The 21,810-nt window shown below is 41.8% G+C and overlaps 3 protein-coding genes across 3 annotated transcripts in view; 2 read left to right on the top strand and 1 right to left on the bottom strand.

Moving 5' to 3' along the window:
* Positions 7,247 to 7,840, top strand: LOC109710703 (putative HTLV-1-related endogenous sequence). Its single transcript, XM_020233439.1, has one exon. It carries the CDS (start codon positions 7,247 to 7,249, stop codon positions 7,838 to 7,840), a length of 594 nt encoding a protein of 197 aa, XP_020089028.1.
* On the bottom strand, positions 13,812 to 14,388 carry LOC109710702 (SKP1-like protein 11). Its single transcript, XM_020233438.1, has 2 exons — positions 14,098 to 14,388; positions 13,812 to 13,967 (listed from the first exon to the last, which is right to left on the bottom strand). The coding sequence occupies exons 1-2, from the start codon at positions 14,386 to 14,388 to the stop codon at positions 13,812 to 13,814; spliced, it is 447 nt and encodes a 148-aa protein (XP_020089027.1).
* LOC109710279 (chloroplastic group IIB intron splicing facilitator CRS2, chloroplastic) overlaps positions 16,080 to 21,810 on the top strand; it is a 30,782-nt gene continuing 25,051 nt past the window's right edge. The window contains exons 1-2 of the mRNA XM_020232788.1: positions 16,080 to 16,328; positions 16,426 to 16,510. Of these exons, the coding sequence (XP_020088377.1) occupies positions 16,095 to 16,328; positions 16,426 to 16,510 (319 nt within the window). The 5' untranslated portion in view covers positions 16,080 to 16,094. The remainder of the gene's footprint in view (positions 16,329 to 16,425; positions 16,511 to 21,810) is intronic.

Genomic DNA, 21,810 nt, shown 5'->3' with positions numbered 1-21,810 from the left:
AGAGAGAGATGAACATCGTCGTGGTATGGAGTGCTGAAGGATTATAGATTAATTCAGATATCATCCCGGCAAGGCGAATGTGGTGGCAGATACGTTGAGCAGGAGTGCAGTGCATGGAGCTTGAGTATTTATCACTCCGGCAGAGACCGTTACTCGAGGAGCTGATGACGTGCTGGGACTCGAGGTACGTGTCCCATAGATTTACTTCGAGATTGCGAAAATGTCTATGTCTGCAGCCCACTCTGTTGGATAGGAAAAATTTCGAGAGAAAAACAGGAGGTGAGATCCACACTCATAGTCGAGGATTCGAGAGCAGCTTGAAAGGGAATAGCGAGGCTTTGTTGTGGACAGTTCGGGAGTACTGCGATACCAGGGAACCGACTGTGTGTACCTAATGGATATCAGAGATCCGAGAGACCATCTATGCGAGAGCCACTTTCACCTTATACTGTTCACCCAGGTGGAAGAAAAGATATAACGATTTAAAGGCCCAGTTTTTGTGAATGGAATGAATGAGGGACACATAATGGTAAGATTTGTGAGCTTCAGTGTCTGACTTGTCAACAGGTAAAGGCCGAGCCATCAGGACCTGCCTGGCAAGGTTTCAGAGCACCAGTGCCCGAGGTGGGAACAAGTGAGCAGAATAACAGCAGATGGACTCTTGTACGCCGGTGCCAGAAGAGCACAGGTGGTTATTGATGCGATTATTGGTATAGTGCGATAGTCTGCTCACATTCCTACCAGTGCAGACCATTGGGTCCAAGAGAAGACACGCTCAGCATTGTAATTTGAGATGGATAGTGAGGTGCATGGCGTGCCAACACAAACAACGACAGACAGGTTTGTAAACACATAAATACAGCTTTAGGCACTCAGTCATTCAGACACACAAGTATATCCCCACAGACAGAATAGTCGTCGCGACCATTCAGACCTAGAGCACAATACAGGAGAGAGGATAGAAGTCACCACACAACACCCCACACCCACAAAAACAAAAACAAAAACCAACAACCCAACACAACACCACACACAACACCAACAAAACCCCCACACAAACCCCAAACACAAAACCCACCAACACAACACACACCCCCCCACATCCCCCCCGCCCCACAACACCACACACCACCCACAACAAAAACCAAACACAAAAAACACACACAAAACACACACCACCCCCCCCCAACACACACACACAAACCACAAACAACCCCACAAAACACAACACCCCCACCACCCCCCCACAAAACAACACCACCCAACACAACCACCCCAACAAAACACAACCCAAAACCACACAACCCCCAACACAACACAAACACACACACACAAAAAACAACACACACAAACCAAACACCACCAAACAACACCAAACCCCACCCAAAAAACAACAACACCCACACAAAACAAAACCCCAAAAAACAACACAAACCACCAACAAAACAAACACACAAACACAAACACACAACACAAGCCCCCCTGGACCTTTCGAGGAAGGTGGTATCGGCATTTTGAGACTGTTGAGCTTTGCGTACATAACAGCTATCAAGCGACGCATCCACCAGATGGCTCCGTTTGAGGCGTTGTATGGACGCAGATTCCGTCCTCTTGTTTTGGAGTGATGTGGGATAAAAGGAGGAAGCTTGGGCCTGAGATTCTGATTGAGCGCTGAAGGAACAAGGTAAAGAGGCTGCGACGCATATATTAGCAGCCCGAGTCGACAGAGGAGCTATGCTGATCACCACGGAGACGAGACCTTGGAGTTCCAGGATGGGAAGATCATGTTTTTCTTAAAGTCTCGCCGTCCAGAGGATTCCGCCGATTTGGTGTACGTGGATAGCTCAAAAGTCCAACGTTTTGTAGGCCCTTAATTCGAGGTATTGGAGCGAGTCGGGACCAATTTGCTTACAGGATGCTTCTACCACCACAGCTAGCCGGCAATTCACGATGGTTATTCACGTCTCGGTTTGAGGAAATATGTGTTCGACCCCTCCCAACGTGATTGATTCACTCCGCTTGATTGAATTGGGAGGACCTGAGCTAACGAGGAGCGACCGGTTGCAGGACTCTGGCTCTGATGAGTCGAGGGAATGCGCACACCCGGGTCATACCCTTCTGTGAAACGGTCAGTGGACAGTAAATCACGAGGAGCGGGGAGGCGACCTGCTGGACAGCGGAGACCGGTGATGAAAGGATCCTACCCCTAGCCTACTTCTGAGGCTTCTGGATTGAGGTATGGTTCAGTCTTCGCGGACGAAACTTTTTGTAGCTGGGGAAAGGAATGGTAGGTTCTGAGCTTTGGATACGGGTTATAATGGCTTCGGTATTATGACTCGTCGATCATCCTCTTGAGAGTGTCGGACTGAGTCGGAGTCAATTCTGCACGACATTGGCATGGCAGAATTGGACGCGACGCAACTCAAATACAAGCAAAAACTGAGGTTTTGCCAGTATTCGGGCGCCCCAGAACATGGTTCCGGGCGCCAGAAACGCCCGCTTCTGCAGGGGACACTGGATACGTAGCTGTTTCCTCTTGGGGCTTATTTAATCCCTCCCCCAGCAGCCTAGAAATATAGTAAACGCCCTTTCTGCTCTTTTCCTCCATTCTTCACGAGAAGTCCTTTTAGCTATCTCAACACTCGGATTTCGCCTCCAATTGCATCAAACTTCCATTGATCCAGCTTGATGGAGTCTGCTATTCTGCAGTTCTTACAGCCGACGACCCTCCAGTGTTTTAAGCTCGTGCGCGACGTAGGACAGGTCGGATTTTCGACCGAAAACTCTAGTTTGCTGGATTCTAGACTCCCCCAGAGGATCCAACGAGCCTGAAATTGCTGATTTTGGCTTGAGGTTCATCTTGGCTCGAACTGAGGTTTTCCTGGACTGGCTGTTGCTTTGAGCTGAAATTGGGATTTTTGACTTCTTCCTTGATCTAACTTTGTAGGCAGTGAAATGACCCTGATATTTGATCACCCATTCCGCAGTAGTTGCCTGGATTGGATCTGTACTCAATCTGTTTGGGATATTAGATGAGTTTTGACATTCGGAATATGGATAGAATCCTAAGCTTAGGCTGAAATGGATGAATTTTATTGGATTTTGGGTGACTTATGTAATCTACTCAAAAAATATGAGGGGCTTTGTAATTGACTGGTTTGGTGGTGAAATATAACAACAGTGCTGTGATCGAGACATCTTAACAACACATTTCAACTTAGAGAAAAAAAAACCGGTTTAAAAATATAATATACAAAACATACACAGAATAAAACACAAGATAAAACATTTTTGTATATCAGAAAAACATACAATAAGCCATCTTGAATGTAAAGTATGAATAAAGACATACAATGAAATCGAATATTTATATTATACATGTTGGGAACAGAAATTTGACATAGGAGAAAACAACAACAAAACCCGTCATAATGCTTACAAACCAGATTTAGACTCTAGGAAAAAAGCCGTGATTAGATTTAACGTTGCAGTATCAGAAAAAAAAACATGCGATAATAAACACAAGAGTAATAAGGCATTTACGCTCAAACAAAACCGAGCCTTAATTTTTCTTAACAGACAAAACAAACAATAAAATCGGGTCGTTGGAACAGAATAACAGAAAAATACGCAGGTGACCAGATTCCTGTGTGGTCACAGATTGACAGAAACACAAGAGCGTTTGGTTTGGTAGACCGGTTTCTGACCCTGCATAAATAATAACATTGGAGCCAAAAACATCGACAAACAAATACAATACCTCGGAAGGTAGCCCCACGAGTGCCACTCCGGAGTCAGGTTTGTGCTTTCGCGTTAGTGTCGCTCCATCGCCGGTTGGACTTGCTCTCCACGGACCAGTTGTGTGGATATAGCCTGATAGTGTTGCAACTGGGCCAGGGACGGGTGTGTTCCACAGTCCCAGCTGGACGGGTATGTCTACAGTCCCAGGGACCCGGGTATGCTCTACCATCCCTGATTGGATTGGGCTCAGCTTGACCATTTCCTACAGTTTGGTTAGTGTAGAACATGAATAGTGTAGTGATTTTATAGCGGCTTAGTTTATTTCCTGCTTTTTTGGCTTTCTGGCTCCATTCTGTTAGACTTAGTGGGTGGACCGATACGTGTTTTGGCGTACACTGAGGACTACTTTTTTTACAGTAGTTCCACGCCAGTTGTTACCCCCTCGTTTTGCAGAGCCACAGGTTTTCGCTGCTGCGCCTTCCGCGGATCTAGGATCGAGGCAAGGGCCGATCCGCGAGTTAGAGCCCTACCCGACGTGCTGAGTAGAGTGCCTCCTACTGCAGGTAAGATGTTTTGTTTTTCGAGTTATGTTATATACGTGGACTTAATCGCCAGTGCCGAGTAGCTTTGTATTTTGGATTTGGGCTAATGTATATGAAACTCCCATTTGTTTAGCCTTCTGTTTTCTCTAAGCTCTCTACTACTGTTCGTAGTAAGCGTTGATTTAGGTACACTATGCTTTGTATCAAAGGGGAAATTCCTTTGTGCGTAGGCAGGATTTGCTCGGCGCGCCCGGGGAAAGTGTAATCCGGGAGCGTGACAATATTATAAGGCATTCTAAATTAAACTAAGCTGCCATTCTTTAAGTTGAGGCATTTCTGGGGCCCCCCTCCCCCCCCCATCATTCCTGTTGATTTTGACTTTCATCCTACTAATTTTGCTGTGTCAAATTTAAATCCTTTCAGTAGAATAAATCCGATTATTCTTCCTCCATATCGAGAAAAGAGCAAGAATTCTATTTAACAACAAAATATACAAAAACCAGAGAACCAAAGGATCGTTTTATGTATTCAGATTGTCAAAAATTTTTGTGAAGACAATATTTTGAGTAACACCCTACAGGGCTCATTATTTTTATTTTCTATTAATATTCGAATCCTTCAACGTGACAGTGACGCGAGAAACTCCCAACAATAAAGTTGCCCATGTGAAATATACCGCCCTTCGTAGATATAACCCACATGTTTACGCGTCCTGTCCTGGCTTTTGTTTATTGCCATGGCAAACACAAACGACATAGGAATTTCTTCTTTTCAGAAATAAAGAGCACTTTGTTTCTGTCACATGGTTCAAGAATGCGAGGATACACACTTTTTTCGACTACATGATTTCCTGTAAAAATTTTTGCTTCTATAACCTTTGATGCCAGCTGAGTAACTATCAATCGCGTTCCATTGCAAACCCGGAATGTTGACTATATTGCGGAACAACAATTATATGGAACACACTACCTTTTAATTCAATGGCATGATGTGGGTGGCGCCATTGAACTTCAAGGAATTTAAAAAATCAAATACGCGTAGAGAACAGTCAGTTTTCTTCGGTGTTTGCAGATGAGCTGCAAATTGAAATCAGCACTCATATAACAAATTTCTTCTCCTGGTATCTAAAGTAATAATAGAGCATTTCACTTCATCAGCTGTATCGTTTAAGGTGTTGATAATAGCCCTGTCTCTCAAATATGAAAATCATTATATCATCTTGCTCCAAGATTTCATCAGATGCGGAAAACAATCTCTTATACCATCTCCAGTATTTTTAATGAGCATGGTCAATCGGGTATCTTTTATCCAAGAGATCTCTTCATGTTTCTAATTTAACTGCATTTAATTTTACCATCACCTAAATCGAGGAATCCATTTGGCAAAATTCAAAATATCTTCTTGTGACTTCTGTATTCCTCCAAATTTTTAGTGCAGTCCTCCATATTAGTCTGTCAGCTCCTAAAATTTGACATTCGTCCCATATGTACGATTTAGTAATCAAATGCATATTATTATATCATCGTCTTTGTTCCACCCAATAATGATCAAGCCCAGTATTTGTCTGAAATCTCCTCCAAGAAGAATAGTTTTTCCACCAAATATTTTTCCTGCAGTAGTACCATCCAACACGTCTCTTAATGATTTATCTAAAGCTTCAAAACAATTTCTGTGATTCATTGGTGCTTCATCCCATATAATCAAGCTAGTATAATTAAGCAATTTTGCTAGCTGTGTTCCCTTTTTTATTTCGCATGTTGAGAAGTCATCAAGCTTAATTGGTATTTTAAATCTGGAATGTGCCGTCCGACCTCCGGGAAGTAAAAGCGATGCAATTCCTGATGAAGCCACAGCCAAAACTATTTTAGCTTCAGAACGAAGCTTTGCTATTATTGTTTGCCAGAGATATGTTTTTCCTGTTCCCCCATGGCCGTAAACAAAAAACACACCTCATTTATTTTCATAAACGGATGCCAAAACAGAACGATACACCGCTAACTGCTCAGTATTTAAACCATTGTATAGGGTTTCGTGTTTATTTCTCAATACATCTGTGTCATAATCCATCTCTTCTCTCAAAAGTCTATTGCCTATGTCTTCTATAAGCAATCGGTTCGGAATAGGAAGCTTGAACTGAGAGAGAGAGCTGCCATTTTGTTTGAATAATACTTCCAATTCATATAATACATAATTTTGCAATTCCTCCTGTGGCATTGTAAGGACTGAGTTTTAGACAGTGCAACTAAACTCTTTGTTTATGATGTTTATGTGTGTAATTTAATTACATAAGCACTCGTCAANAAGTTTCAGGAGAAACTGAGCTAGAACGGAGAAGTTACGCGATCTCCAAGTTTTCACTTAAGTGAATAGTAACTAGATTTTTCCGGAGAAGCCGCGACGTGAAGTTGGCTTCAGGCTCGTATCGGACTCCGAACATAGTCGTCCAATAGCTCGTTTTCAATGGCTCGACTATCCTGGACCCAATGGCACTGACAGAATTGTATTTGGATGCACGAATTTCGAGAAAAAGGGGTTTAATGGTTTTTACATATAGGTTGTCTATGTGTGGTTTTTGGTGGAAGCTATGAGGGTTGAGTTTGTTGCAAATCGGGGACCTTTTCGGGTGAAACGAAATGCTAGATTCGATGTCCCAGTCGTGCTGATCGCCCCGGTGCGATCCGTTCAGAAATCCGACGGACGGATCTCCGGTAATTACTGAATTATCACTGAGAGGTTGATGGTGACAAATCGGATTTTCCGCAAAAGTCCCTATATTTTATGTACCGAAATGCGTGAAACAGAACGTGGGGATGCGCTCGCGCATTTTACCCATGCTGTGAGAGACTTCACTAGAAATGGTGAGTTTTCGGGGACTTGTGCGCAAAGTCGCCCTCGTTTATATACATATTTTAGGGTTTCTTCATGGAAAACCCTAACCGAAGCTGCCTTAGCACCCTCAGCTCATGCCCAGCCGCCTCAGCTCGACCTCTGCCCTAACCACGCTCACATCCAGCCGCCGGCGTGCGACTCCGGCCGCCGGAAAAGCCAGGTTTGCTCTTTTTCCACCTTCCTCTCCACCTAGCCTCTTCAATCTCTGTTCGAGATCAACCCTGAGGGATCTACACTCTCAAGCGCCCTCCCCTGGCCGTGGCCCAGCCTCCGGCGACTCCCCTCGTCGCCACCGTCGTCCCAGCGCACCGCCGCCGCCGCCCAAGCCGGCTGCGGCCAGATCTAGGCAGATCTGGCCCAGGAGCTTTAGCTCCCTGCTAGCACTGTCGCCGCCACTTTGGGACGGCCGAGACGGCCTCCCCCGGAGCCCCGGCGACCTCCGCCGCCGGCCCCACCGCCAGCGCACGCCGCCGGAGCCGCCCCAGCTCCCTGCGGCCACCTGCAATCACCCAGGCCGAGCTTGGGTCATCTTTGCATCCGCGCGCCGCCACCGCTCCCTATCAGTCGCGCCGCCCTCCGGCGACCTCGCGCGCGCCTCCCCGCCGTCCCCGCACGCCGCCGGCCGCCGCCCGAGCTCTCTGCGCCGTCCTGAGAGCGTACGGGCCTAGCTTGGACCAGTACGGCTTTCGAGCGCCGCCGCCGCCCACCGTCGGGAGCACCACCTCCCCCTCGGCCTCCGGCATCGAACCATCGCCGCCCCGAGCTCCTCCGGCCGCCGCTTCACCGCCGGCGCCCTTGAACCCGAGAGGAACTTAGCGGACTTGATCTCCGCCGCCGTGCCACCGGCCACCTCCCGCCGCCGGCCGACTGGTGCNCGCGCCGCCCTCCGGCGACCTCGCGCGCGCCTCCCCGCCGTCCCCGCACGCCGCCGGCCGCCGCTCGAGCTCTCTGCGGCCGTCCTGAGCGCGTGCGAGCCTAGCTTGGACCAGTATGGCTTTCGAGCGCCGCCGCTGCCCACCGTCTGGAGCACTACCTCCCCCTCGGCCTCCGGCAACGAACCATCGCCGCCCCGAGCTCCTCCGGCCGCCGCTTCACCTCCGGCGCCCTTGAACCCGAGAGGAACTTGGCGGACTTGATCTCCGCCGCCGCGCCTCCGGCCACCTCCCGCGGCCGGCCGGCTGGTGCCCCGGGACCCACCAACCGGCCGCACCCTCCCCTGGCCGGACCGCCCGCCGTCCGGCTGTCGGCGACCAACCCTAGCTCCCTCTGGTCTGGTAAGCTGAAATTTAAATTACAGCACTCAGTTTAAGGGTTCCGGTCACCTCTCAGGCGATCCGAAGGCACCCCGATGAATGTGGAAGTGAGCACGATCATCCTCGTTTTGTGCCGAACATCGTGTCACCTCTGTTGGGGTCAACGATGCCCTGGTTTGCGAGTTTGACGCAATGTAAGCGCTGTGCGCACTGTTTCGCTGAGGTTCGTGTCGCTCGTGCGCGTGCCACAGTGGCCGGCAGTGCTCCAAAAGGTGAGCACGGCCTCCAGCACGCTGAGACCTGTCAGCGGGTGTCTCGGCTTCATTGATTCACTTCTGATTTGTGCAGACGGACCATAAAAGCGCCGAAATCGCATGAAATAATGCGATTTCGAATAATCGGGAGGGATTTTATGTATTTTGGGTTGTTGCGGCTGCTGTTGGCAGCATGGGTGAGCGGTGGGTGACCTCTGGACTGATTGTCCAAGGCCCCAGACCTTTGCGAAGATCGAAAATACATTTCCGGCGCGTTTCTCGGCGAAATCCGCCGACGAAATGCGGGTTCGGTTCGGAATTATCCCGACGGTGCTTCGTGAGCTATTGTGTAGTCACTGAGCCTTGTTGGCTGGTCACTCGCGTTATTTCGAGAGTTCAAAAATGACGGGTGAGGGACAGTAGGTTCCGGTGTCGAATTAGACACTTCCGGGAACTCGAATCGAAACGATTATTCGACGATAATTGTTTCGACGTGAGGAGTTGTGTTCACTGCCATGATGCACGATTATTTATGTTTAGTGGCAGCAGGTGACTCGTAGCTCGAGTCGGTATGTTCCGGGACAGTTCGTGGGTCCCGGCGGAGTCCCCGTACTATTACGGGACTTCCGGCGTATTACGGCGATCGGTTTGGGAAATCGATCTCCATGGGTTTGCTTGTAGGTTGTGGATTTAGTGGTTATTAGCTGTGGGTTAGACACTAACCCAGTGGACCTTCCTTAGGTCCGGTTGACTTTTTTTCGCAGTTAGGAGACAGGCGCGACATTCGTACAGGTGGGTACTTCGATTCGAAGTCGGTACAGTGGTGCACGCTCGGTGACATTTCTTCTATCCCCGTTCTCCTGTTGTTATTATCGTATTATATATTGAGCTTACATTCCTGTTGTTTCTGTTTACTCTACTCATATGTTTCTATCCTTAGTATAATGTGTAGGAGTAGAGTAGTTTATCCATATGTGATACCTGTGACCTGAGTGGTCGGTTCTCGTACTTCGTTTTGGTGACCTGATTGGTCGGTTCTCGCACTTCATTCGATGACCTAGTTGATCGGTGCTTTTATCTCATATCTGTTGACTTGGTTGGTCGGTTGTTGCATTATGTACTGGATTAGTCAGTTCTACTATTTGGTATATTTTTGACCTAGTCTGTCAGCTTCGTGAGTCATGTCGTTGATGACCTATGTGGTCGGTGTACCCTAAGGGGTTGGATTGTCGGCTAGTGGTCGACGGTAATTCGGGATTCTAGTGATATACTCTGGTGACCTATTCGTTGGTTCGTCATGCATATATGTTAGTTGACTTTAGTATCGGTGCTTGTATACCTTCGGTAGGATGTTGAGTTGTTCCATTCTAGTGGACCTGAGTGGTCGGTTCTTGTGCTTCTATATAGTCTGACGACCTATTGGTCGGTTTGCCCCGAGGGGCGGTGATTGTCGGCTGGTTGCCGACGGTTGGCTATTGATCATATCTGCATTGATCGCCACAGCTCGAGTGCATTTTCACGTACACCGGCGGTCTGATCCACCGCAGGGGGTGTTCTTTTTCGGAAAAGTGGTCGTACATTCGACCCGTGAGCCCAGCGGTGTTTTCTTTGTGCTAGGGTTACATGCCAGGTGCGAGCAGGTAGTGGGCTTTTGCCTGAGGTCCTTAGACCGATACGGCGGTTTAGATTGGGTATTTTTGGACTTCTTGTCCGGTTGACGCATATAGCTATAGTAGCGGTTGTTGCTTGTGTACCTTCAGTTCTTTCGTTACATTGTCTTGCTACTATAGTTTTGTTGCATGTACACATTCAGTCGTTCATTCAGTAGCGGTAGATGTACTTTCATTTATATATATCTCTCTTTCGTTTATTATTGTTGCTACTGTATCTCCACTGACCCGTATTATTGTATAGCTCTTCCTGATCCGGTGAGTACTTCTCGCCTTCGTCGGCTTGCGGTACCCACTAGGAGGGGAGACATGTTTACATGTTCTCACCTCCCCCACCATTTTTCAGGTATTGCGGGCGGTGAGGTAGAGACGAGACGTGAGACACGTTCGTAGCAGTCGATAGAGCTCCTGACCCGGTTTGTGCAGTCTAGTTACTACCTTCGTTATTTATGTTGATATGACTTAGACATCTATATGGTTCAGTATTTCATTATGTTAAAATATTCAAGATTTTAGTTGGCTTTCCGAATGAGACAAGAATTTCTGGATTTTGTAAAATAAAAGGTTTTCTACCCTCGTGGTAGCATTTTTAAAAAGATAGAAGTTTTTGCGTAGGGAACAGTTTTCAAAAGATTTTTGTGGATTTTTGGTTTAAACATTGAATGTGATACTGTGATGTGAATGGTGAATGTATGAATGTATAGTTATCTCTATATTCATTTAGTTGTGGTTGTATCCTGTTTGTACTTGTGCGACGCCGTGCAAATACAGGGGAGACTCTGTCCATGTGAACAGTGGATTCCCTGTATTTGTGGCGGATCTGGCATACTCTGGGGTCAGATTTTTAAAAAAAAAAAAATTTAGACGCTTTCCCGCTGTGTTTCAAACAAAAAGGGACCCCGGGGCGTGACATTTAATCTTATAAGACCCACCCGAAGACTATCTGGCATGAAGACCCATCCGAAGGCTGTCTGGCCTGTAAGACCCACTCGTAGGCTGTCTGGTCGGTGTCGTGCCTAATGGCCCCGTGGTAGTCAACATCCCCACTTTAGGAATGCGCCTTTCCCACAGCAATCCACTTCGGCGCCCAATCCCACACGGCGAATATGTATCGCGATGGCTAACTCCGGAGTGCCGACTTGTAGGGAGCGACCCTCATAAGCATGTGCGAATGAGCACAATGGCAAGCATGCGTATAAGTCTGTCTCAAGTCTCAAATCCTCATGTCTAAAAATATGGAATGTATCGAATGTCACAGAGGCCTATCACTATGTCATCATGTCTAAAAATATGGAATATAGTATATGTCCAATGGCCTATCACTATGTCTCTATGTTGCATTTTCATAGTTTTCTATGTCAAGTGCCCCTTTATGACACTTTGTTCCGCTAAGTCCGGTCATAGTGTAGTGTTTACAATTACACAAATATGAGCTAATATAGCATATGAGACATAATTCCCACCTGTTATCTCGAACACTTCTCACATGCATGAAAATAACCCTGATTTCTCTACTATATAGAGTGAAATTTATCTTACACATAGCACATGCATTTTAAGTATTCTAAAATTCACATAAATTCTATTTAGCATAGATTTGCATTTAAAATGACGTTACGACAAGTATAGAATACTTAGGGACCATTTCGCCCCGATTTCATGAAGTCAAACCCACCACAACTCTTGCGCTCCTTCGTTTGCTCCGACAAAGGTGTCCACAAGTCTCCTAACACCCTAAAGATGTAGGAACAAGGGTCAAACGAATCTTACGATCAACCCTAAGCTCAATCAATAAGCAACATAGGTTAAGGTGGAAAAACTTACCTTAAGTGAAGAAATCCTCTCTCAAGCTCTAAATGGAAGTTAGAGTTCTTCAAATCCAACTTAAATAAATGTTCTAAACTCATCAATTGGGTCTCCAAGCCCTCAAATCAAAAATCCCCAAAATAAACCCTAAATCTCAATTCTAGGGTTTCATATGGTAAAACCTACCAAAACATTGATTAAAGGTTAGAATCAAGGTATTAACCTCTCTAGATGCCCCAAAACAAGCTCCAAATCTTCTAGGCCATGTTTGGTTCGGGGTTAAGTAACAACTACTTATTTCAGGGATAGAGTTCAGTGCAGGATTAAGATAAAATTAGAGTAATTTTATATTTGGTTGAAAATTAGGTTTAGTCCAGATATAAATAAAATAGTGTTTGATTGAATTAAGTAGAATAAGAAGAATAATTGGCAGTTATAAATAGAAAATAATAATATTGCCCTAATTATTATATTTGAATTTAAATTTTTTATTTTAGATTTAAAATTTCAAATTTAAATAAAAAAATTCAAAATTAAAATTTATATTTTTAAATCTCAAATTTAAAAATTAAAAGTTATAAATTTTAAGTCAAATCTAACCAATATAAAATTTCAAATGTAAAATACCAAATATTTATAAATTAATATGTTATATTTTATTAAAAAATATTTACAATATCCTATAGTGTTCTTTTTTTTATATACATCAAACATTTTTATATACTTTTTGATTTTTTGATGAATCAAATTTAAATATATGTTTTAAACTAAAAGCATCAAAATTTAATTCACATTTACTTTAAAATTTAAAATTTAATTTTGATCCACTGTAATAAAAAAATTAATTGTTAATTCAAATTTGATATCAAAAATTAAATTTAATTCATAATGTAATAAATTTTAATTTTAATGTAAAATAGATGAATAAGAATGCTATTTTTTTTAACAAATTGATCGTAACCGTTTGTTTTTATTTTAAATATTTTTTAACAAATTGATTATAATCGTTCGTATGATTGAGTTTATAGATGGATAGGAATGCTATTTTTTAATATATTGATCATAACTGTTCTTATTTGAGATATTTTTTTAACAAATTGATGATAACCATTTATAGGGAATAGATTTTTATATATAGTAGAGATTTAATAGATTGATCATAACCGTTCGTTTTTATTTGAGATATTTTTAACAAATTAATTATAACCATTCGTGGAGAATATTATTTTATTCCTTTTTGGATTTTGTGTGTCATTGTCAGAATTCCTATATGCTTTTATATATAGTATAGTTATAGAGAACTATAACTATATTCATTATCTGACAAATTGAATCAAACCTAAATTTATATAAAAAAAATATCTCCTAAAATTACACTTCCTTCGCAAACAAACAAAAAAAAGAAAGAAAATTACTACTACATTTTAGGCTTTGTTCAGAATTGCGGAGAGATTACATTGGAAAAATACCCTATTTATTTCCATACGTAATATTGCGTTCCGCATATTGCGATGAGTCGGTTATAATATATTTTCTGCGGTCCCACCGAAAAACGCAGAAGCATATCCCTTTATATTTTTTTCCTAACTCCATTCTATCTAACAGCGTCAGATAGATCTCAATATTATAAGTCTTACTAAGCTTGGTCTTTTTGAACTACAACTTCTCAAACTCGTCTTCTCCGCCTGGCGGAAAATCATTCACGATGTCGAAGGTTGTGTGTACTTTTTCTACATTTTTCTCCCTTATCATGCCGGCAACTCTCTCGCAACACAAATCCATCAATTCTTTAATCGCCAAATAATTCGACGCCTGCAACAACAAAAAAGAAAAACCAGAAAAAAAAAACATTATGAAACTAGATTTTTTTTTAATAAAATAAATCATCTCGCAGATAAGATAAAATATATTGCATGTAATAATGAAAAATAGAAGCATGAACCTCGACGAGATCGTAGAGTGCGTCCATCAAGAGCGCGTCAACAAACTGCTTGTCCCAGTCCTTGATCTCCGTCTTCGGAGCAGCGGCGAAGTCGGCTTGCTTCGTGCAGTCCTCGAATGCCAGGGTTAGGGTCTTCGCCATGATGAACGGCAATGGGATCGGGTGTTCGGCTTCGACATCCTCGACGACGTGCCTTATCAACCTCGACTGCACCGCCACTGCCTCTGGCACGTCGAGCATCGCGCCATCACAGCTCCTTATCTTTATCATCCTCGTTACCTCTGATTCCATCCTCGGATTCAATATTACTCTTGTTTAAAACGACTTGTGATTATTATTATTATATTGTTATTGTTATTATTGTTGTTAACATGCATGATTCTTATAGAGTGGATATATATGAGGCCGACGCGCTAGGTGTAGACAACAAACATATTTGCTGTTACAAAACTCAGCTACATATGGGCCTCGATTTGGGCTGTAATCGGGTTTGGGCCATCGAAAGCCTAAGTCCGACCCGAAGAAATTTTGGGCTATGAATATATTTGGGTGCGCCTTAAAATTTAAATCTATAGGCGATGTGTCCGAACCTAACCCAAAATCCGAAGTCCGATTTAGACCTTTTTTTTTTAATTATTGATTTACACAGGCTGAGTCTCTTCAACTAAGGAGTCGTTTGGTTAGATGTAATTATAAATGCAGTGTAGTTAGAGATGCATGCAGTTGGAAATACAATAGTTGTAACTACATGAATCTTGTTTGGTTGGATGCAGTAGAAAGCGCTGCAAGTATAAATAATTTGTTTAGTTGCATACAGTTGAGAAATAATTTTTAAAATTTCATTATTTTATATATATGATGGTGAAATTACCTCCAATGCAAAAAAGGAAAAAAAAAGTTGGTTGAAAAATATTGAGAAGGTAAACATACCTTTTATTTAAAGTTACTCTCTCCAACTGCTGTAGTTGGAACTACGGCCAATTTGGGCGTAGTTCGAACTGCTGCAGTTGGGCCTCCTCCTGCAGTTTCTACTGCAGCAGTTGGAGTTAAATACATCAAACGAAACACGAAATTTGCATTTACATGCAGTTACAACTGCAGTTGCAACTACATGTAACCAAACGGCCCCTAATTGGAAACATTATGTACATATTCGACGCAATACATAAAGCCCACGATGCTTGCTCTGCAAAAATTGGAGTCTGCGAAAATTGGAGTAATCTCCCGAGTGACAGAACTTCTATTACAAATGCATCTTGGACAAACTTTTCATATTTTTTCAGATTCAACGCCCACCATAAAAACTTTTCACTTTAGGAGTTATTATTGGATTCGCTAACAACTAAAGCTCAAACAAAATTTACGGAGCTATGAACTTTTACAGAAAGATTCAAGCAATTAAGCTTTGGATGGACTTCAAGATGTTCTAAAAATGCTGTAGTCACGAATCGCTTGGCCAATTGGGGGCTCACTAGTAAAAAGCTTTCTTTTTGGTCTTCTATAGATCAGTTCTTTCAATATGTATCGCTCGATTAATTGAATAAAATCACCCTAGGGCGTGTTTTTTCCTTAAAAAGAAAAAAGGCTAATTGGGATTAGATATGTTTCACCATCATAATTGATTTCTCCGGTAATGTAAATTGGCAAAATGAGAAAAAGGGTACTCACTTATGAAATAATTTGAGCAAAAAAGGGTATAGTAGAATTATATTATTTGTTTAGGAATAGTTTCAATATTTTAATAAAATTTTTAAGTGGGGTTTCAGCTTGTGCCGGAATCAGTTTTGAGAAGCAGGTTTTTTCAATTTTTGCTTTTAGGGTTGAAAAATTAGTTTTCTAATTTTAAAGAGTAGAATTAGATTTTTCAGATTACTTTATCAAACCCCCCCAAAAGTGATTTTGAGCCTAAAATTACTTTGATACTAGTACTAGATATTAATTTCGGTGCACTACACTCTTGTTTGTGCTTTCCTCATCTGAATTCTGAAGCCGCTTCAATGTGGACCTCCCTCCTATCCACTTCCTCTTCCACCTTCCTCCCCTCCCCCTCCCCCTCCCCCTCCACCCATTCCTTCCCACCACCCCCACAACCCCGCCGCCGCCTCTTCCGCCGCGTCGCCGTCGTCGCCTCGATCCCCGACCCCGCCGAGGGGCGCAAGGCCGAGTACACGCCGTGGCTCATCGCGGGGCTCGGCAACCCCGGCAGCAAGTACCACGGCACCAGGCACAACGTGAGCCCACGCTTCCGCCTCTCGCGCTTTATCCGTTCTTCTTCTCCTCCTTTGTATCCAATCTTGATTGGGACGGTTGTGGGAATTTTTTGAGCAGGTAGGGTTTGAAATGATCGATCGGATCTCTGGGGAGGAGGGGATTGTGATGAACACGATCCAGTCGAAGGCATTGATCGGAATCGGTAGTTAAATTCTCGTTTTCTACATTGTAGCTTTCGGTTTTGTCTTTCCTTGATGTCGGCTTGGGATAGGCACTTCAAACACCCCTCACTGTAATTCTTTTGATTCTCATTTTGTTTGAGTTATAATGATTACTCTGTTAAGATTAACTGTTCTGAATAAACTTGTCCTGCTGATGGAACTCCGGATTTTTTAGACTAACGGGGTTGTTAATATTAAAGTATGTTGTGGTATCAGAGCAGGTTCCACACGTCCGAATGGACGTATTGAAATGTGCCTTTATTTATATGATCACAGGATTTGAAACTCTTCTTGTTTTTCAAATACATAGCATTTACATAAATTGAGTTTGTAGCTTTTCATATCTCTGAGTAATCCTCTTTTATGTAGCTCCAATATTCCTTTCTCACTCATGTGGGCTAGTCTACATGTGCTAGAGCTTCACATTATCGGCATCATGATCATCTGAGAATGTCACTGCAACACTTCCGGTCACCGACTTGCAGACCAACCTGTATAGGGTTCCTTTCTTCTCTCCTTTCATGACAACCGTTACGCCATTTTTCACCTTGATAACTCCATCTGACAAAGTAGTACTGCAACTAGTAGAGTCAAGGGCTTCAAGAGATATTAGATTTAATCTGAGGCCTGAAACATGTCTCACATCCGTCAAAGCTCTTACTATGCTATCGTGCATCTTTATTTTTGCTGTTCCTATACCGACAATTTTGTGTAGTGTGTGATGTCATAGTGCGTTCATTTTCACAAGGCTTACGGAAATCAATAAAAATTTATTTGCAGTCACATGATAAGACCAAACTGAATCTAATATCTAGTCAGCGAGAGATTCGGTATCTGAAGAACTCTCGCAATCTTGCTTCATATGGCCATCTTTCCTGCAAAAATAACATTTCACCCTTTTTTGGCCTTGATTTGGAACGAGATCTTTCTTTTTCTGAATCATGCTCATTATGCCTTTCTCTTCCTGCATCCTTTACAACCAGACCTTCACTTGGCTCCTCTGAGATGGACTGCTTCATGATATCTTCTGATAAGAGGGCTGAAGTAACATCCTCCATGAGAAGAATTTGCTTTTCATAAAAGATAGTTGCAACAAGATAATTATAGGAAGGAGAAAGTGGTGTGAGGAAGATCAACGTCTTATCGTGCTCATCAAGCTTCATATCTACACTAAGTAGATAACTGATAATTTTATTAAAAATATTTACATGTTCAGCAACTGTCGTACTTTCCCTCATGTGCAGCCATATAATTTTGCATATTGGAGAGGCTCTTTGTCATGTATAGCTTCTCCAACTTGGTCCATGCCAATATTTGTTTCTTCATCCATTGCATTATACATCACCTCATCTGCTAGGCACAATATGATAGTATTTACCGCCTTCAAATCAAGTTCTTTCAAATCTTCATTGCTCATTGTTGCTGGTTTTTTGTGATTTTCTCAGCAACTCCTTAAGAAGGCCTTGTTGTGTTAGAATGGCCTTCATTCCTCTTTGCCAAAGACCAAATTTCTTTTTTTCCATCAAATTTCTCCACCTTGAACTTAAACATCAAGATATTCGGCATTTTTGTTTTAGCACGGACCTGCTGCTTTGATACCAATTGTTGGGATTTAGGATTGTCCTACATGTGCTATCAACAAAAATACCCGGACAAACATATAGCGAGAATTAGTAGAAAATAAATACACAAAGAAGAGAAAATGATTTTCATAGTTCGACAACTTGCCTACATCCATGGAAAGAGCGAGAGAGATATATCCTTTACATGAAGAAACCAGAGTGCAAGGCCACACCTTGATGTTTCTCTCAAAACTAAATAAAAAAGCCTTATGGTTATTGGCATCCTTCCCTTCTTACAAGAAAAGCCCCAAATATCCCAAATAGACTTTTTTAAATTCTATAAGTGAGAGAAAATGAATGAACTTAACAATAGTGTTTGAAAAACTCCAAGGCACACCAAGGCGCAAATGGCTGTTAGAGCTTAGGCGCAAGGCACAGGTATGTGCCTGAGTGAGGCGAGGCACACAATTATTTAATATACTTTCTAAAAATTGTTAATTGGTGTTAAAGAACTCTTTAAAATCATATTCTCACAACAAAAATTTTAAAAGTTACCAAATAGTCCTGTGTTTTGGAAAAGAAAAAAAGATGAAAAGAAGAAAAGAAACGAAACAACATATATGATAATGTTAAAATAACAAATTAACATATGTAAAAAGTAAAGAACAAGATATCTTGTTGTCCCCAAATAAAGGCCTGCATAGAGATAACTAGAAATGCACAAACATATGGAAAAGTATGATGCCAAAAACATATAAATTTAGGGTTTTTCAACTAGTTTAGTGTGTTTGATGCAAAATACATATAGCAAATTTGTGACGGATGAGGGGAGGAGCGGAGGTGATGGAGAAAGGAGAGAGATGAGGTGAGCAAAAGAGAAGGGGAGAGAGAGATAGAGAGAGAGTGACTGAGAGAGAGATCGAGAAAGAATGATCAAGGGTTTGCGGTTTCTCAACACATTAGTTTAGGGTTTAGGGTTCTTTTAATAGTTTAAACCCATTAGACCCAATAAAAGTACAGATCCAAACCCATTATGCATAAGGCACGCCTTGTTTGCACCTTGCGCCCATGCCTAGGTGCGCGCCTTGGTAAGGTCGCCCGCTTAGGCGCTTCCTAGGCACAGGTTGGTGGGCACTAAATGTGCCTTTTTAAACATTGCTTAACAATCTAATAATTAAGTTTATTGGGCTTTAGCTCACTACTCCATTTCTTCTATCATTTGGAGCATGGTATTTCTGTTAAAGCATATGCATAAGTGCACATCCACAAACCAATTTGAAGTTGGCAACTTTTTCAAGTCAACATACATTAATTAGCTTGTACACAACCTTTGAGAAAACATGCATGCATGTGTTTCATGCATGTCTTCAATCAACTTATTCACAGTTGAAGGATTTTGGTAGACTTGGTGCACCATGAACCAATTTATATATTCATGCAATTTTTGTATTTAGAACTTTATGGCCAAATAAATATCTTTATGACCTTTTGGAGCACAAATCTCCTTGTATAGCAATTGGACTCAAAACACCAAAGGAACTATGATCAGGTAAATTTGCAGATTATTCCTCATTGCATATCTTTGGTTGTTCTGCTTATGCTCATGAACATTAACACACAAAATTAGATTCGAAGTCAAACCCTTGTATATTTCTTGGTTTTGAGAAGGGGTTGAAAGGACAAGTTGTGGGACCCTATTGCCAAGAAGAAGGTGGTAGGGATGTTGTTTTTGACGAAAAATCAATGTTGCAAAAGATTCAGCAGTAGATTAGCATAAAGAACATGTGAAGACATTCAGGTGGAGCAGCGGGAGAGTGTAAATAATTAAGTGGAGCAACCACACCATGAAGAAGATGATGAAACACCGAATAATCTATATGAGAGAATTTTTTGTATATGACATAAAGGTACTTATTTGGCCCATAATGTTTCTAAATGCAAAAGAGGCATGAATATATAAGTTGGTTCACAATGCACGATGTATACCTAAGTCCTTCAAGTGTGAATGAGTTGATCTATTTGGACGGTGAAGGCATGCATGTTTCATGCATATGTATGCATGAAACACAATGTATGTATGTTTTTCCAAAGGCTATGTATAGCCTAATTTTTTATGCTGATTTAAAGAAGTTGCTAGCTTCAAATTGCTTTGTACATATGCGCTTATGCATGCCTTTATGAGGAATGCCATGCTCCAAGTTGATGGAAGATGAAGAGAAGATAGTTGAAGCCTATGGCGTAATTCAAATTTCATGCCGTACCCGTATCGGATACGTATCGGATATCGATACGTGCCCGATACGTGCCCGATACGGCAATGAAGTATCCGACATTTTTAAAAAATAAAAAAATATCGGATACGGCTCGAATACGGGAGGATACGGGGTGATACGGTCGGGTTCTTTTTTGGTCTAAAATGATCAGAGTTCAAATTTTTTCGAAAAGCCCACATCCAAACCCATTGGAAATAAGGAAAAGAGTGAGAAAAATGTCAATCTCTCTTCAATTTATTATTTCTTCTATCTTTTTGCTCTTGAATGGTTGAAGGCGCTTTCTCTCATTCTATTTTTACACAGTATTAAGCTATTATTCAGTCCTTTACCGCTTCTCTTTATCTTTCTTTCATCTAATTTGTTAATGTAGCACTAATCAATAAAGACCATAGAGAATGATTTTTTTTCTTCTTCTATTAAATTGTTAGCATATTGTGAGACCCTATATAGTCCTATATATAAGATATAATAGGGCTATAATTCTTAACCCGGCTTAAGCATTTTGGTGGTGGTTAGGCCTAAGAGATTAAGAGAGTTAAGCATTCTAGGGCGAGAGTAGTCCTAGGATGGGTGACCCTCTGGGAAGTTGGGGTGTCACACATATTTTCTTTTATTATTGTTTTATATAATAGAACATCATAAAATGGACATATATGTTGAATGGCTAATTATCTAGTTTGTGCGACTAAATATTTATTGGTATCATTTGATCAAGTTGGATGATAGTTGGTTCATACTTTTTGAATATTATTTCATTTATTATCTTTTTTTATGAACAGATGTAGAACAATTACACAAGTTGATGTATATCAGAATATATTCTTTAATATAATCTAGATATCCTGATTGTCCTCAATATACCATTACTTATAATCAACATATATTTAAATATATTTAAAATAATATTTTATTTAAGTATACTCCACTAACGTATCCTAGAAGTTTTAGGAATTGCCGTATCACTGTATCCGTATCGTGTCGTATCCGTATCTGTGCAACATAGGTTGAAGCTCGAGAAACTTGATTAATAGCCTGTTTAGTTCATTAATTTTTTCCCAGCTTTAGAATGTAGAGAAGTTCGTTTGGGATATTTGGAGTTTTTCTTGTCAAGGGAAGAGTGGCAATAATCATAAGGTTCTTGAATTTAGTTTATAAGAGAAATATCAAAGTATGGGCTTGTACTCTAATTTCTTCATATAAGGGATCTCTCTCTCTCTCTCTGTGGACGTAGGGAAGTTGTCGAACCACGTAAGTCGCTGTCTGTCCTTTGTGTATTTATTTCCTATTATTTCTTGCTATTTCTTTGTTCGTGTATTTTTGTTGATAGCACATGCAGAACGATACTAAATCTCAAAAAAGAATTTCCAATCAATTTAAGAAAATATCTCACATCAAAATTATTATAATTAAGGGTCGAGGGGGTGCTGGTGAAAAGAAAATTAGTTG

Source organism: Ananas comosus, linkage group 5 (assembly GCF_001540865.1).
Source record: "Ananas comosus cultivar F153 linkage group 5, ASM154086v1, whole genome shotgun sequence".
In the NCBI taxonomy this organism is placed as follows: Eukaryota; Viridiplantae; Streptophyta; class Magnoliopsida; order Poales; family Bromeliaceae; genus Ananas; species Ananas comosus.
This window is presented reverse-complemented; position numbering and strand designations above follow the sequence as displayed.

Excerpts from the sequence above, each read along its gene's own strand:
- LOC109710703 (XM_020233439.1), top strand. The coding sequence starts at position 7,247 with ATGCCCAGCCGCCTCAGCTCGACCTCTGCCCTAACCACGCTCACATCC.
- LOC109710702 (XM_020233438.1), bottom strand. The coding sequence starts at position 14,388 with ATGGAATCAGAGGTAACGAGGATGATAAAGATAAGGAGCTGTGATGGC. Across the intron at positions 13,968-14,097 it reads CACTCTACGATCTCGTCGAG|GCGTCGAATTATTTGGCGAT; the intron begins GTTCATGCTTCT and ends TTGTTGTTGCAG.